Source organism: Colobus angolensis, unplaced genomic scaffold (genome assembly GCF_000951035.1).
Source record: "Colobus angolensis palliatus isolate OR3802 unplaced genomic scaffold, Cang.pa_1.0 Scaffold200, whole genome shotgun sequence".
NCBI classification, from domain to species: domain Eukaryota; kingdom Metazoa; phylum Chordata; class Mammalia; order Primates; family Cercopithecidae; genus Colobus; species Colobus angolensis.
In genome coordinates this window covers 2,288,749-2,305,138 of record NW_012115156.1, presented here as the reverse complement: position 1 = coordinate 2,305,138, position 16,390 = coordinate 2,288,749, and the positions used below count along the sequence as shown (strand labels likewise).

The window sequence follows — 16,390 nt, the reverse complement described above, 5'->3', positions numbered from 1 at the left end:
GTTGTTTCATATTGTATTTCTATGCATGTTATAAACCACAAAGTGCAATGTCATTATTTTTCTTTCAATAATCAATAACCTTTAAAGAAATGTAAAACTGAAAAAAAAATTTGTATTCACATATAGCATTTCTGGTGCTTTTCATTCATTTTCACTTTGATCCAAGTTTCCTGCTGATATGTAATTTTCCTTCAACCCGAAGAACTTCACTTAACATTTCTAATATGTATCTGCTAACAACAAATTATTTTGGCTGAAAAAATAAATTATCTCACCTTACTCTTTTCTTCTGATATAGTGTTCTAGCTTGACTTTTTTCCAATCTTTCAGCACTTTAAAGGTGCCATTCATTTTTCTATGGCTTGCATTGGTTCTTTTTTATTTATTTATTTAAGTTTTTACTTTAAGTTCTGGGATACATGTGCAGAAAGTGCAGGTTTGTTATACAGGTATATATGTGCCATGGCGGTTTCCTGCATCTATCAACCCATCATCTAGGTTTTAAGCCCTGCATGCATTAGCTATTTGTCTTAATGCTCTCCCTCCCTTTGCCCCCCCATCCTCCATCAGGCCCCGGTATGTGATGTTCCCCTCGTGTGTCCATGTGTTCTCATTGTTCAACTTCTACTTATTAGTGAGAACATGTGGTGTTTGGTCTTTTGTTCCTGTCTTAGTTTGCTGAGAATTATGGCTTCCAGCTTCATCTATGTCCCTGCAAAGGACATGAACTCATTCCTTTTTATGGCTGCATAGTATTCCATGTGCCACATTTTCTTTATTCATTCTATCATTGGTGGGCATTTTGGTTGGTTCCAAGTCTTTGCTATGGTAAACAGTGCTGCAATAAACATATATGTGCATGTGTCTTTATAGTAGAATTATTTATAATCCTTTGGGTATATACCCAGTAATGGGATTGCTGAGTAATATTCAGTCATTGCTGTCTTTGGTATACTTTATAATGTGTTCTTTTACTTTTGTTTTTAAGATTCTCCTTTTATCACTCATTTTCAGTGATTTTATTAAAATGTTCCTTGGTGTAGTTTTCTTTGCATTTATTCTGCTTGGAATTCATTGAACTTCTTGGCTCCGTGGGTTTCTAGTGTTCATAAAATTTGGAAACTGTTTAGCCATTACCATTTAAAATGTATTTTATTCCTTCCTTCCCTTTGTTCCTTTTGGACTCCATTTAAATGTACGTTAGACTGTTTGACATTGCCCCACATGTTACTGAGGCTGTGTTCATTTTCGTTTACGTCTTTTGTTATTATCTTATTTATTGCTGGTGAACAGAGTTGTTTTCACTCAACTTTTAATTTCCTTTCTAAACTCATTTGTTATAAGATTTCAGCTAATTTTTCTTGTATTTTCATTGTAGATAATCATATTGCCTATATGTAATTATATTCCGACTCTTTTCAAATATTTATGACATTTTCCTTAAGTTGCAGCACTGCACTACTAGACTGCCAATAAAACACTACTAGTAGTAGCAACCATTTTATCATGTTTCTGATTATAATGCTAACCATTCAAGTGTTTAAACACTGAGTGTGACATTTTTCTATAAGTGGTGAAAATAATCCTTACCAAGTTACAGTAAGAGTGGCTTTAGAATTTTATCTATGTTTTTTATTCATCTATAGAAATAACCTTTTTTTAAAATTTAATATCATGAGTTCATCCTTGCAGTCCTATAACAAATCATACTATTTTCACTCTGACATATATTCTTGGATTCATTTTAAATTTCTTTCATTCAGTTCATAAGTAAAGTTAGTCTTCAGTTTTCTTTTTTTTTTGCTTTTTAAAAATTCATGTCAGGGCTATGCATGTGCTATAAAATTTGAGAAACTCTCATCCTTTATTTGTGCTAATTTTTATTTATACAAGTCAGACATAAATATATTCTCCTTGTGAAATATTAAAACATGGCATATGTAGTAAATTTGTATTGCATCAAATTATCTAAGCCGAAACTTCATTTCCCATAATTTTACTTCCTTGGATAGTTACATGCTAGGGTGAGCCACAAGTGACATTTGTAATACATTTAGAAAGGAGAAGTGAAGGAGCAGCAATATTATTTTAGCTTTTGGAGGCTCTCTTCCTTAAGCTTCTCCAACTTCTGTGTCAAGTGCATGGTTAGCTCTGTGACTATAGGTGCCAGCTTCTCCTGCAGAATGTCCCCATCATCAAAATTGTATGGCTGGCAGGGTCATGAGCACCTGACAGAGGTTTCAGTCTGTCCTCACAGATTCTAGCTTACCCTTGCAGGTCTCAGTGTGACTTCAGGTTCCAGGACCAGACACCAAAGACATAGCTTTCATAAACAGTGTAAACAGCTCTCATGTTGTGCAAGGACAAAACTCTATAAAATAAATTATGTGTGTTTGCAGAAAATTGAAACTGGATCCCCTCTGTGCACCATATACAAAAATTAGCTCAAGACTGATTAAAGACTTAAATGTAAAACCCAAAACGATAACAACTCTAAAAGAAAATCTAGGCAATACCACTCAGGACAGCAGCATGGGCATGTGGGAGCCCTGGCTCCCACAAGAAAATACCACAAATTGGGTAGCTCAAATCACAGAAATATATTTTCTCACAGTTCTGAAGGTCGAACAGCAAGGTGTTGGCAGGTTGGGCTTTTTCTGAGAACTTTCTTCTTGAACTACAGATGGCCAAGTTCTCACGCCATTCTGACTGGTACGAGATAGTATCTCATTGTGGTTTGATTTGCATTTCCCTAATGATCAATGATGTTGAGCTTTTTTTTATACATTTGTTTGCTGCATGAATGTCTACTTCTGAGACGTGTCCTTTACCCAGTTTTTAATGGGATTGATTGTTTTATTCTTGTAAATTTGTTTAAGTTTCTTATAGATTCTGGATATTAGACCTTTGTCAGATGAATAGATTGCAAAAATTTTCTACAATTCTGTATGTTATCTGTTCACTCTAATTTTCTTTTACTATATAAAAGCTCTTTAATGAGATCTCATGTGTTAATTTTTGCTTTTGTTGCAATTGTTTTTGGCGTTTCCATCATGAAATCTTTGCCCATGCTGATGTCCTGAGTAGTATTGCCTAGATTTTCTTTTAGAGTTGTTATTGTTTTGGATTTTACATTTAAGTCTTTAATCAATCTTGAGCTAATTTTTGTATATGGTGCACAGAGGGGATCCAGTTTCAATTTTCTGCATATAACTAACCAGTTCTCCCAGCACCATTTATAAATAGGGAATCCTTTCCCCATTGCTACTGTCAGGTTTGTCAAAGATGAGACGGTTGTACATGGGTGGTCTTATTTCTGTCTCTCTATTCTGATCGATTGCTCAGTTCTCTATTCTGTTCTGTTGCTCTATGTGTCTGGTTTTGTACCACTATCATGTGGTTTTGGTTACTGTAACCTTATAGTTTGAAGGCAGGTACCATAATGCCTCCAGCTTTGTTCTTTATGCTTAGGATTGTCTTGGCTATGTGAGCTTTTTTTTTGGTTCTATATGTATTTTTAGAATAGTTTCTTCTAATTCTGTGAATAATATCAATGGTAGTGTCATGGGAGTAGCTTTGTATCTATAAATTACTTTGGGCAGTATGGCTATTTTTACAATATTAATTCTTCCTATCCATGAGCAGGGAATGTTTTACCATTTGCTTGTATCTTCTCTGATTTCCTTGAGCAGAGGTTTGTAGTTCTCCTTGAAGAGGTCATTCACTTTCCGTATTAGCTCTATTCCTAGATATTTCATTCTTTTTATAGCAATCGTAAATGGGAGTTCATTCACGATTTGGCTATTTGCTTGCCTGTTGTTGGTGTATAGGAATGTTAGCAATTGCGCACATTGATTTTATATCCTGAGACTCTGCTAAAGTTGTGTATCAGCTTAAGAAACTGTTGGGCTGTACTGAATGGGCAAAAGCCAGAAAGACTCCCTTTAAAAACTGGCACAAGACAGGGATGCCCTCTCTCATCACTCCTGTTCAACATAGTGTTGGATGTTCTGGCCAGGGCAATCAGGCAAGAGAAAGAAACAAGGGGTATTCAATTAGGAAAAGAGGAGGTCAAATTGTCCCTGTTTGCAGATGACATGACTGTATATTTAGAAAATCCCATCATCTCAGCCCAAAATCTCTTTAAGCTGGTAAGCAACTTCAGCAAAGTCTCAAGATGCAAAATCAATGTGCAAAAATCACAAGCATTCCTCTATACCAATAACAGACAAACAGAGAGTGAACTCCCATTCACAATGGCTACAAAGAGAATAAAATACCTAGGAATGCAACTTACAAGGGATGTGAAGTATTTCTTCAAGGAGAACTACAAAGCACTGCTCAATGAAATAAAAGAAGACACAAACAAATGGAAGAACATTCCATGCTCATGGATAGAAAGAATCAATATCATGAAAATGGCCATACTGCCCAAGGTAATTTATAGATTCAATGCCATCTCCATCAATCTACCAATGACTTTCTTCCCAGAATTGGAAAAAACTACTTTAAAGTTCATATGGAACCAAAAAAGAGCCCGCATTGCCAAGACAATCCTAAGCAAAAATAACAAAGCTGGAGGCATCATGCTACCTGACTTCAAACTATACTATGAGGCTACAGTAACCAAAACAGCATGGTACTGTTACCAAAATAGATATATAGACCAATGGAACAGAACAGGGGTCTCAGAAATAACACCACACATATGCAGCCATCTGATCTTTGACAATCCTGACAAAAGCAAGAAATGGGGAAAGGATTCCCTATTTAATAAATGGTGCTGGGAAAACTGGCTAGCCATATGTAGAAAGCTGAAACTGGATCCCTTCCTTACACCTTATACAAGAACTAATTCAAGATGGATTAAAGACTTAAATGTTAGACCTGAAACCATAAAAACCCTAGAAGAAAACCTAGGCAATACCATTCAAGACATAGGCATGAGCAAGGACTTCATGACGAAAACACCAAAAGCAATGGCAGCAAAAGTCAAAATAGAAATGTGGGATCTAACTAAACTAAAGAGCTTCTGCACAGCAAAAGAAACAACCATCAGAATAAACAGGCAACCTACAGAATGTGAGAAAACTTTTGCAATCTACCCATCTGACAAAGGACTAACATCCAGAATCTACAAAGAACTTAGACAAATTTTCAAGAAAAAATCAAACAACCCCATCAAAAAGTGGGCAAAGGATATGAACAGACACTTCTCAAAAGAAGACATTTATGAAGCCAACACACACATGAAAAAATGCTCATCATCACTGGTCATCAGAGAAATGCAAATCAAAACCACAATGAGATACCATCTCACAGCAGTTAGAGTGGCAATCATTGAAAAGTCAGGAAACAACAGATGATGGAGAGGATGTGGAGAACTAGGAATGCCTTTACACTGTTGGTGGGATTGTAAACTAGTTCAACCATTGTGGAAGACAGTGTGGTGATTCCTCAAGGATCCTGAACTAGAAATACCATTTGACCTAGTGATCCCATTACTGGGTACATACCCAAAGGATTATAAATCATGCCTTTATAAAGACACATGCATATGTATGTTTATTGTGGCACTATTCACAATAGCAAAGACTTGAAACCAACCTGAATTTCCATCAATGATAGACTGTATTAAGGAAATATGGCACATATACACCATGGAATACTATGCAGCCATAAAAAAGGATGAGTTCATGTCCTTTTCCAGGGACATGGATGAAGCTGGAAACCATCATTCTGAGCAAACTGATCACAAGGACAGAAAACCAATCACTACATGTTCTCACTCATAGGAGGGAATTTAACAATGAGAACACTTGGACATATGGAGGGGAACATCACACACTGGGGCCTGTCATGGGGTAGGGAGCTGGGGGAGGGATAGCATTAGAAGAAATACCCACTGTAAATGACGAGTTAATGGGTGCAGGAAACCAACATGGCACATATATACCTATGTAACAAACCTGCACATTGTGCACATGTACCCTAGAACTTAAAGTATAATAATAATAATAATAATAATAATAAAAAGAAACTGTTGGGCTGGGACAATGGGATTTTCTAGATATAGGATCATGTCATCTGCAAACAAACATAATTTGTCTTCCTCTCTCACTATTTGGAAACCCTTCATTTATTCTCTTGCCTGATTGCCCTGGTCAGAACTTTCAATACTATGTTGAATAGGAGTGATGAGAGAGAGGACATCCTTGTCTTGTGCCGGTTTTCATGGGGAATATTTTCAGCTTTTGCCCATTCAGTATGATACTGTCTGTGAGTTTGTCATATATTGCTCTTATTATTTTGAGGTGTGTTTCTTCAATACCTAGTTTACTGAGATTTTTTAACATAAAGGGATGTTGAATTTTATTGAAAGTCTTTTCTGCATCTATTGAGATAATCATGTGTTTTTTTTATTTTAGTTCTGCTTATGTGATGAATTACATCTGTTAATTTGCCTATATTGAACCAACCTTGCATCGCAAGGATGAAGCAAGCTTGACTGTAATGGATAAAGTTTCTTATGTGATGCTGGATTCAATTTGCCAGTATTTTATTGAGGATTTTTGGATTGATATTCATCAGGGATATTGGACTGAAGTTCTCTTTTTTTGTTGTATATCTGCCAAGTTATGGTATCTGGATAATACTGGCCTTATAAACTGAGTTAGGGAGGACTTTCCCTTTTTCAACTTTTTGAAATAGTTTCATTAGAAATGATATCAGCTCTTCTTTATACCTCTGGTAGAAGTCAGGTGTAAATTCATCTGGTCCAGGGCTTTTTTTTGATTGGTAGGCTGTTCATTATTGCTTCAATGTCAGAACTTGTTATTGTTCTACTCAGGGATTCAATCTCTTCCTGGTTCAGTCTTGGGAGGGTGTATTTGTCCAGAAATTTATCCATTTCTTCTAGGTTTTCTATTTTCCATGCAATGAAGTGTTCATAATACTATCTGATGGTTGTATTTTTGCGGGGTCAGTGGTGATATCTCCCTTATCATTTCTGACTGTGTCTATTTCATTCTTCTCTCTCTCTCTCTCTCTCTTTCTCTCTCTAACTAGTCTAGGTAGCGGTCTATCTATTTTGTTAACTTTTTCAAAAAACTAGCTCCTGGATTTGTTGATTTTTTTGAGGAGTTGTTCATATTTCTATCTCCTTCAGTTCAGCTCTGATCTTGGTTATTTCCTGTCTTCTGCTAGCTTTGGGGTTTGTTTGCTCTTGGTACTCTTTTAGTTGTGTTGTCACATTGTTAACTTGAGATCTTTCTATCCTTTTGATGCAGGCATTTAGTGCTATAAATTTCTCTCTTCACACTGCTTTGGCAGCATCCCAGAGATTCTGGCACATTGTCTCCTTGTTCTCATTAGTTACAAATAGCTTCTTGATTTATGTCTTAATTTAATTATTTACCCAGGAGTCATTCAAATGCAGGTTATTCAATTTCCATTTAGTTGTGTGGTGTTGAGTGAATTTCATAGTCTTGAGTTCTAATTTGATTGCACTGTGGTCTGAGAGACTGTTAGTTATTATTTCAGTTCTTTTGCATTTGCTGAAGAGTGTTTTACTTCCAAATATGTGATCAATATTAGGGTAAGTGCCACGTGACAATGAGAAGAATGCATATTCTGTTGTTTGGGGTGGAGAGTTCTGTAGATGTCTATGAGGTCCACTAGATCGACAGCTGAGTGCAGGTCCTGAATATCTTTGTTAATTTTCTGTCTCAGTGATCTGTCTAATACAGTCAATAGGGTGTTAATGTCTCTCACTATTATTGTGTGAAAGTCTAAGTCTCTTTGTAGGTCTCTAAGAACTTGCTTTATGAATCTGGGTGCTCCTGTATTAGGTGCATATATATTTAAGATAGTTAGCTCTTCTTGTTGAGTTGAACCCTTTCTCATTATGTACAGCCCTTCTTTGTCTTTTTAAATCTTTGTTGTTCTAAAGTCTGTTTTGTCAGAAACTAGAGTTGCAACCCCTGCTTTTTTCTTGGTAAATTTTTCTCCATCCCTTTATTTTGAGCTTATGTGTGTCACTGCACATGAGATGGGTCTCTTGAATACAGCATAGCAATGGGTTATGACTTTTTATCCAGATTGCCATTCTGTGTCTTTTAATTGGGGCATTTAGCCCACTTACATTTAAGTTTAGTATTGTTATGTGAGAAATGGATCCTATCACCATGATGCTAGCTGGTTATTTTGCAGACTTGTTTATATGGTTGCTTCATAGTGTCATTAGTTGGTGTATTGTGTACTTCAGTGTGTTTTTGTAGTGGCTGATAAATGGTTTTTTCTTTCCATATTTAGTGCTTCCTTTAGGAGCTCTTGCAAGGCAGACCTGGTGGTGATGAATTTCCTCGGCATTTGCTTGTCTGATAAGGATCGTATTTCTGCTGTGCTTATGAAGCTTAGCTTGGCTGAAAATGAAATTCTGGATTGGAAATTCTTTTCTTGAAGAATGTTGAACATTGGCCTGCAATCTCTTCTGGCCTGTAGGGTTTCCCACTGAGAGGTCCACTGTGCATCTAATGGGTTTCCCTTTGTAGGTGACTTGGACTTTCTCTCTGTCTCCCTTTAACATTTTTTCTTTCATTTCAACCTTGGAGAATCTGATAATTATGTGTGTTGAGGTTGATCTTCTTGTGGAGTATCTTACTAGAGTTCTCTGTATTTCCTGAACCTGAATGTTGGCCTGTCTTCTTAGGCTCAGGAAGTTCTCCTGGATGATATCCTGAAGTATGTTTTCAAACTTGGTTCTGCTGTTCCAGTTTCTTCCAGGTATCCCAATCAGTCGTAGGTTCAGTTTTTTTACATAGTCCCATATTTCTCAGAGGTTTTGTTTGTTCCTCATTCTTTTTTCTCTATTCTTGCCTCCTGTCTTCTTTCAGAAAGATAGTCTTCAATCTCTGAGAGTCTTTCCTCTGGTTGGTCTATTCTGCTATTGATACTTGTGATTGCATTGTGAATTTCTTGTGTTCTGTTTTTCATTTCATCAGGTCAGTTATGCTCCTCTCTAACCCAGCTATTCTTGTTATCAGCTCCTGTATTGTTTTATCATGATTCTAGCTTCTTTTCATCAGGTTACAACATGCTCCTTTAGTTCAGCAAAGCTCATTATTACCCAACTTCTGAAGCCTACCTCTGCCAATTCAGGCAGCTCAGTCTCAGCCCAATTCTGTGCCCTTGCTGGAGACCTGTTGCAGTTATTTGGAGGAAAGAAGGCACTCTGGCTTTTCGAGTTTCAGCATTTTTGCATTGACTGTTTCTCATCTTTTGTGGCTTATCTAACTTCAATTTTTGAAGATGCTGAACTTTAAATGGAGTTTTTACAGGGTCTTTGTTGCTGTTGTTGCTTTCTGTTTTTCTTTTAACTATCAGGCCATTCTTCCACAGGGCTGCTTGTTGGGGGAATCACTGCAGACCCTAGGTGCCTCGGTTTTTCCCTTACCTGAAGGTATCACCAGTGAAGGCCGTGAAACAGCAAAGATGGCAGCCTTCTCCTTCCTCTGGGAGCTCCATCCCAGTGGAGTACTGACCTGTTGCTGGTCCAGACCCTCCTGTAGGAGGTGTCTGGGGACCCCTGTTGAGAGACCTCAGTCAAGATGGATGGATCAAGAGCCCACTGAAAGAAGCAGTCTGGTTGCTTTTTGGTAGAGCAGGTGTCTTGTGTTGGGGGACCCTTCCTCATCGACACTGCCTGGACTCTCCAGAGCCAGCAGACTAGAAAGGCTGAGTCAACTGAACTGCAGAGACATTGGCTGCTTCTCCCCTCAGAGGCTCTTTCCCAGGGAGAGATCAGAGTTCTGTCTGTATAACCCTAGCTGGAGTTATTGAAATTCCTGCAGGGAGGCCCCTGCACAGTGAGAAGGAATGGATTAGAGTCTAACTTAAAGAGGCAGTCTGGGCCAGCCACAGTGGCTCACACCTGTCATCCCAGCACTTTGGGAGACTGAGGTGGGTGGATCACCTGAGGTCAGGAGTTCAAGACCAGCCTGACCAACACGATGAAACCCTGTCTCTACTAAAAATACAAAAATTAGCCAGGCATGGTGGTGCATATCTGTAATTCCAGTTACTTGGGGGGCTAGGGCAGGAAAATTGCTCGAACCTGAGAGGCGGAGGTTGCTGTGAACCGAGATTGCACCACTGCGCTCCAGCCTGGGCAACAAGAGTGAAACTCCATCAACAACAACAACAAAAAAGGAGCAGTATGGCCACATTCTGGAACAGCAGCTGTGCTGCATTGTGAGGGGTGAAGGACTCCTCCTGTCAGGGCCACCTAGACTCCCCAGAGCCAGAAGGCTAGAACTGAGTTGCCCAATCTGCAAAAATGTCAGCCACCTGTCCCCCCAGGAATTTGTCCATCTCAGCCAGTCTCCAGTCTGCTGCACTGGCCAACTGGAATTCTAAGTGAGTGGGTCTTAGCTTGTGAGGTGCAGGGGAAGTGGGGCCTGCAGAATGACACTGCTTGGCTTCCTGAATCTCCTAGGGGAATGTAAGGATGGAACTCCCACCTTGGCAGGATTCCCAGGGCTGGAGACTGAAAAACTCCTGGGTCCCTGTGTGAGCCTGAGTGCCTAGTCTGCTAAGACTTTGCCCAGTTCTGTGTATTGGACAGAGGCCCTGGTAGCTTGACCTCATGAGGGGATCTCCTGATCTGTGAGTTGCAACGATCTGTGGGAGAAGTGTAGTTTCCAAGGCAGGGTTGCACAATCACTCACAGCTTCCTTTGGCTGGGGATGAGGGATCTTCGGCTCTGTCCCACCCCTGGGGTGGACCATCACCCCACCCTGCTTTTCTTCATTCTCCATGGGTTGAGTTGATTGCCTAATAAGTCCCAAAGTGAAAACCTGGACATTTCAATCGAAGGTGCCAAATTCACTCTCCATTTTCATTCCTCTCCATGACAGCCATGGACTGTAGTTGCTTCTAATCAGCCATCCTGGCCCCTCCCCATTTCTATTTTATAAATAATGGGAAGACAATGCCCTAAATGAAACTCCATGTTATTTATCTCTGTAAATAGTTTAGCCATTACTGCTATCCATTAGTCAGAGACATTTTAAATAATTCTAACACTCTTTGATCCTTTACCTGAGAAAAGCAGTTTAATTAGGACTTTTATTTTTCCAGTGGTCACAGGCACCTTTATTAAAATAAAGGGCCTGTGTTTATTTAAATAGAAGAATTACTAAGAAAGAACCTGGAAAATTATATTGTAATAATTTTGCCAAAACTCTTCAACTATTTCTATATTGATTTAGGCAATTAAGTTAATTAGGTTAGATAATACTAACTCCCAGAGCAAATATTGTTCTTTGAATTAGCAGAGGAAAATCTAATTGCTGATACTGTGATGCATTTCTTTTGATGCTTTGAAGCTATTCAGTAAAAGAAGCAAAGCATAGTGTACACAGCATAAAGTGCTTCTTTTAGTCTTCTGAGCCACCTTACTCCTCTCTAGTTCATCAAATAATTAACTGGCATTAGTTTCCCTTTTTTTCCATATTTCCCTTTCTTTCTAAGCAAGCATTATGCAAAAAGTTGTGTGGTTATTAGATTCATACACTATTTGTGTACTTATTGTGATCTGAGATGTTAAATGATTATATAGTGGTCAGGGTGATGGCAGCAAATTGTTGGCACACTCAGATGACCAAAAAGAATAAAAGCACTATTTACAACGATATGGGCAAAATTAATGGAAACAAATATGGGATGGTGAAGCATCCCTGGGTTAGCAACAGTGGGAAGCCATTAACACCGTTTGGCATAAAAGAAGATACGGAATGAAGCAATTCCTAGAGCAGGGAGTGCTGCCAGACCCCAGAGAGAGTGCTGTAGCTAATGGAATGAGTAGATGACCAAACTTAAAGAAGGTATCTGCTTCTAAACCACAGACAGTAGGAAGATGACAGGGAATAAATCCTCTCACCACTTCCTTCCAGCCCCTTGAACTCCAGCTGGTACCTCCTATTGGCTGAAACCAACCCAAAGCCAAAAGCTCCTGATTAATGACCATGAAGGTCATTGTCCAGGGGCACAGATAAAGATAGAGAACTGTAGAGAATGGATCTGGCACAGATTATATGATTATTTCTATGTGAATCATTGGTACTAACTTTTTATAAAGATTAATTGAAAACTTTTGGGAGCAGAATAATACCCTACACAATATAAGAGTACCTGGAAGATAGTAAATGTTTGTAAAATGCTTGCTGAATAAATAAAACTTAGACTGGACTGTAAGCATTATATATTAGGTTTCTGAGGTCAAGTCAGGAACAGATTTTTACTTAAACTCTTAACAGTGTAGGCAATATCTACTACATCAGGCACTTGGTGAAGGATTATCAACTAAAAAGGTGGCTAGATAAATACATGGGTGCATAGATAATCAGATGAAAGTATAGATAACTCATAACATTTTATATACATTAGGAAACTTGAATGTAAACTAGTCCAACTGTTTCATTTTGCAGGTAAAAAATGGAATTTCAAGTTGATTAAAAACACAATATTGCAGAATTAGAACCAAAAATGTTTCATGACTCTAGCCTCTTCTAATTAAATATGCTACTCTTATTTATAGTTTACAATTGTTTCATTCAAATAAATTCAAGAGATCTCTGGTATAACCCTGTGACTATAGTTAATAACAATATATTGTGTTCTTTTAAAATGTCAAGAAAATAAATTGTAAGTGTTATCACCACAAAAAATGATAATTATGTGAGATAATACATATGGTAACTTGATTTAGCCATTCCACTATATATATATATATATATAATTTAAAACACCATGTTGTATATGATAAATATCGACAATTTTGTTAGTTACAATAAAATGAAATGTTTTAAAAATTGTTCCATTTAAATCAAAGTCAGTTACTGATGATGATGATGAGAGAGAGAGAGAGAAATAGGAAAAGCACAAGTATCAGCTCACTTAGCATGATCCATGATTTGTGAAACATGCTTTCTAGACTACTGAAAGAATGCAAGGAGTCTACTTGTTTCTGTGTGACCTAAGTGCACAATGAACTTGCATCCACAGAAAGTATTTGAGAATGTAGGTCTCTAGAAATAACAGCACTTTAAAAGTTGTCATTAATCAATCCATATGTATATATATATACACACACACATATGTATATACCTGTCTAATTATCATTATTCAACTAAATCTTCATCTTATTTTTTATGAAAATACAACAAAAATAAGCTTAACCAATGACAAATGTAAAAGTAAATTTCTTTGTCATTTCCCCAAACATAACTACCATCTTCCATTTTGGAAACCTTTAATGAATTCTGATTGATGGGCCGGGTGTGGTAGCTCGCACCTGTAATTCCAGCACTTCGGGAGGCTGAGGCTGGTGCATCACTTGAGGTCAGGAGTTCGAGACCAGCCTGGCCAACATGGTGAAATCCTGTGTCTGCTAAAAATACAAAAATTAGCTGGGTGTGGTGGTGCAGACCTGTAATCCCAGCTACTTTGGAGGCTGAGGCAAGAGACTGCTTGAACCTAGGGAGCAGAGGTTTGCAGTGAGCCAAGATGGGGCCACTGCACTCCAGCCTGGCCAACAGAGTGAAACTCTATCTCAAAAAAACAAAAAAAAATCTGATTGTTGAAACATAAATCAGTAATTTCTCATCTGTAATTAATATTAATGTTTTAGAGATGGAGTCTCTCTCTGTTGCCCAAACTGGAGTGCAGTGGTGAGATCTCAGTTCACTCACTGCAACCTCTGCCTCAGGGGTTCAAATGATCCTCCTGCCTCAGCCTCCCAAGTAGGTGGGGTTACAGGCATGCACCACTACGCCCAGCTAATTTTTACATTTTTAGTAGAGACAGGTTTTCGTCATGTTGGTCTTGAACTCCTGACCGCAAGAGATCCACCCACCTCAGCCTCCCAAAAGTGCTGGGATTACAGGCATGAGCCACCACGCCCAGCCTAAACTGCTTATATCTTTTAATTTATTTTGAAACGACAAGTTTCAAAGCACACAGTTTTTGCTTATTCTAATCTGTAGTTTTTAAGTTATCTGTGCACTATAACTGGTAAAGTGTGGAACTTAGTATGTACACAACAAGTAAGACTGTTCTTATTATTCTGTAGCCATTGATTTATTATGATAAATTTATACAAAATAAACCTATAATAAATATTTAAAAAATTAATGTTTTAGGTCCATACTCACATGAAAAACTGTGCCTTAAAAAATATTAAAACATTTCTTAATAATACTAGGTTTAAGTTTGCCAATCTTCCACATATGCTACAAAGATGATTTTAGTCTATCAAGATGTTTATTGTGTATATTTCATTTTTTGTTTATTTAAACATTCTAAAATTTAGATGAAAACATTGTTTAGCAGCACCACTTTTTCAGTGTCTTGGATGCAAGGCATAAAACTGACTCTCATGACTTTAAATATATTATCTGTATAATATTGTAAAATTTTGCTTTTGAAGCCAGGAGCTATGTTGGAAATACCATCTACATTTATTTTTTAAGTGTACTGAAGAATAACACTTTTGAAACCTGTAATCCATATTTCAGTGTAAGGCCACTGTAACCAATCTTTGAAATCCAAAAGTGTTAATCCACTAAAATGCAGTTACTTTGTTGCAGTTCAGAAGTGTGAGGAGTTGGTGACAGGATGCAAATCCTTCCCAAACTGATGTGGCATTTCACCACTTAGTGGCGCTTGTTCTCTCTGGCCTAAATAAGGATAGGGCAATTCTGGGTCCTATGGTGAGCACAGCCGAATCTCCAGGTGAGCGTCCATTTTAGTGGACCTGGTGGGAGTTTGGCTAGGAATATGCGGGGACTTTGGGAGCCATCGTCCACTTCCCAGCTTCCCACTACCGGTGGCTTGTTAATTTCTGCGCGTCTGGGTTCTCCCCTGGCAGAGGACTAGAACTCCACTCTGTCCCCCACCACCCTGCAGCGGGGGGGGGGGAGGTGGAGACTGGCTATTGGGCAGAGGAAAGCAACCCATTAGGTCCAATTTCGCGCCTTTTTTGTGTGTATATTTTTACTATCAAAATTGGTTGTGATCATCAACTCGATAAACTTGAATCAGGAATATGTCTGTATTTCAGAATCAATTAGCGTGAGGTGGAAGTTCATGAACCCAAATGCCCAATATAACACCGAATTGGTGTAAAAATACCATCTTCTGTTCTTTAGTATACCAAAGTATACCAATTGGCAAAGCAGGGAGAAACAGGTGTCCGTTCTAGATCACAGCCGGAGACTTCTCAGCAGACCTCCTTCCTCGCAGAGAGCGGCTTTAGAAGGGGAGTGGGCTGGGAGGAGGCAGGGGACGCCGAGAAGCACAAATTCATGGCTCCCCCGAGTGAGTGTGCCCGCACGTGTTTCTGCGCTGGGTGACTCGAGGGGTCCAAGTTCTGTCCGGACGAGGGAGCGCGGGGCGGTAAGGACCTGGCAATTCACCTCGCCAGCGGCTTTAGTGTCGCCGTCCCGAAACCGCGGAGCCTGACAGCTGAGCTGTGCAGCGCCAGGGGGCGACCAGCCCACGAAGCGGGGACTGGAGTAGGGACCAAGGGACGCGGAACGGCGGCTACTCTGCCGCGCTCCGCCCTTACCTCCAGGTAGTACAAGTCCACAGTAGTGATCTGCGAGTCCAGGAAATCTTCATAGGTGTTGAACTGAGTGACAATATTGTCCAAGGCCTTCAGGCCCTCTTCCTGTTCCATGGTGGTATCCTGGGCCGAAGCGTCCCTAGCAACGGAAGCAGGAGGGCAGGGTCAGGAGGTTCCACCCACTTCATTCCTGCCAATCAGTTGAAGCCAGTGTGAGCTTCGGACGTTAATCCCACCCCTCAGCGGTTTGTTGAAGAGTTTCTGGCTTCTGCCACACTCCAGAAAACTTTCTGGAATTACCCACTCCAAGTTCAGGTCAGATACCCATCCACCGACTCAGACTTCGCTGAACTGTTGAGCAACCAGAGAGGTGAAAACTGCAATCCAAAGTTAAAAAGTGTGACACTACCCAGATATTTAGACAAAATATTAGGAATCAGCTCCCAATTGCATTCTAAAACAATGTTATGCAAGACAAAAATACCAAGATATTTTGCAAAAAGAGTTATCTCAAAAATCAGTCTATCAAAATGGTGTTGTGACAATAATAAAATAATGATTTGTGAAATTATTTTTAAAGTTATAACAAAGGTAAATTATTGCTAATGTTTGTGTACAAGAAGCAATTTATGAAATTCCCAAAGGAAAGAAACTCAATCAAAAAAATATCTTTGGAGACTTTGTTTTGGCACCAAGTTCTTGCTTTCACTTATTTTACTATTTTAGCACAGTGAAAAATTGTGCTGTGTTGAAGCCGCCCTTTTT

General features: G+C 38.9%; 1 protein-coding gene across 2 annotated transcripts in view; it reads right to left on the bottom strand.

Annotated features, from left to right (window-relative positions):
* Positions 1–15,782, bottom strand: part of LOC105511584 (chromosome unknown open reading frame, human C4orf22) — a 642,164-nt gene extending 626,382 nt beyond the window's left edge. For both annotated transcript variants that reach the window (XM_011941743.1, XM_011941744.1), the window contains exon 1: positions 15,629–15,782. In XM_011941743.1, coding sequence (XP_011797133.1) covers positions 15,629–15,739 — 111 coding nt within the window. In that variant the 5' untranslated portion in view covers positions 15,740–15,782. The remainder of the gene's footprint in view (positions 1–15,628) is intronic.
* Between the last annotated feature and the right edge of the window lie 608 nt (positions 15,783–16,390).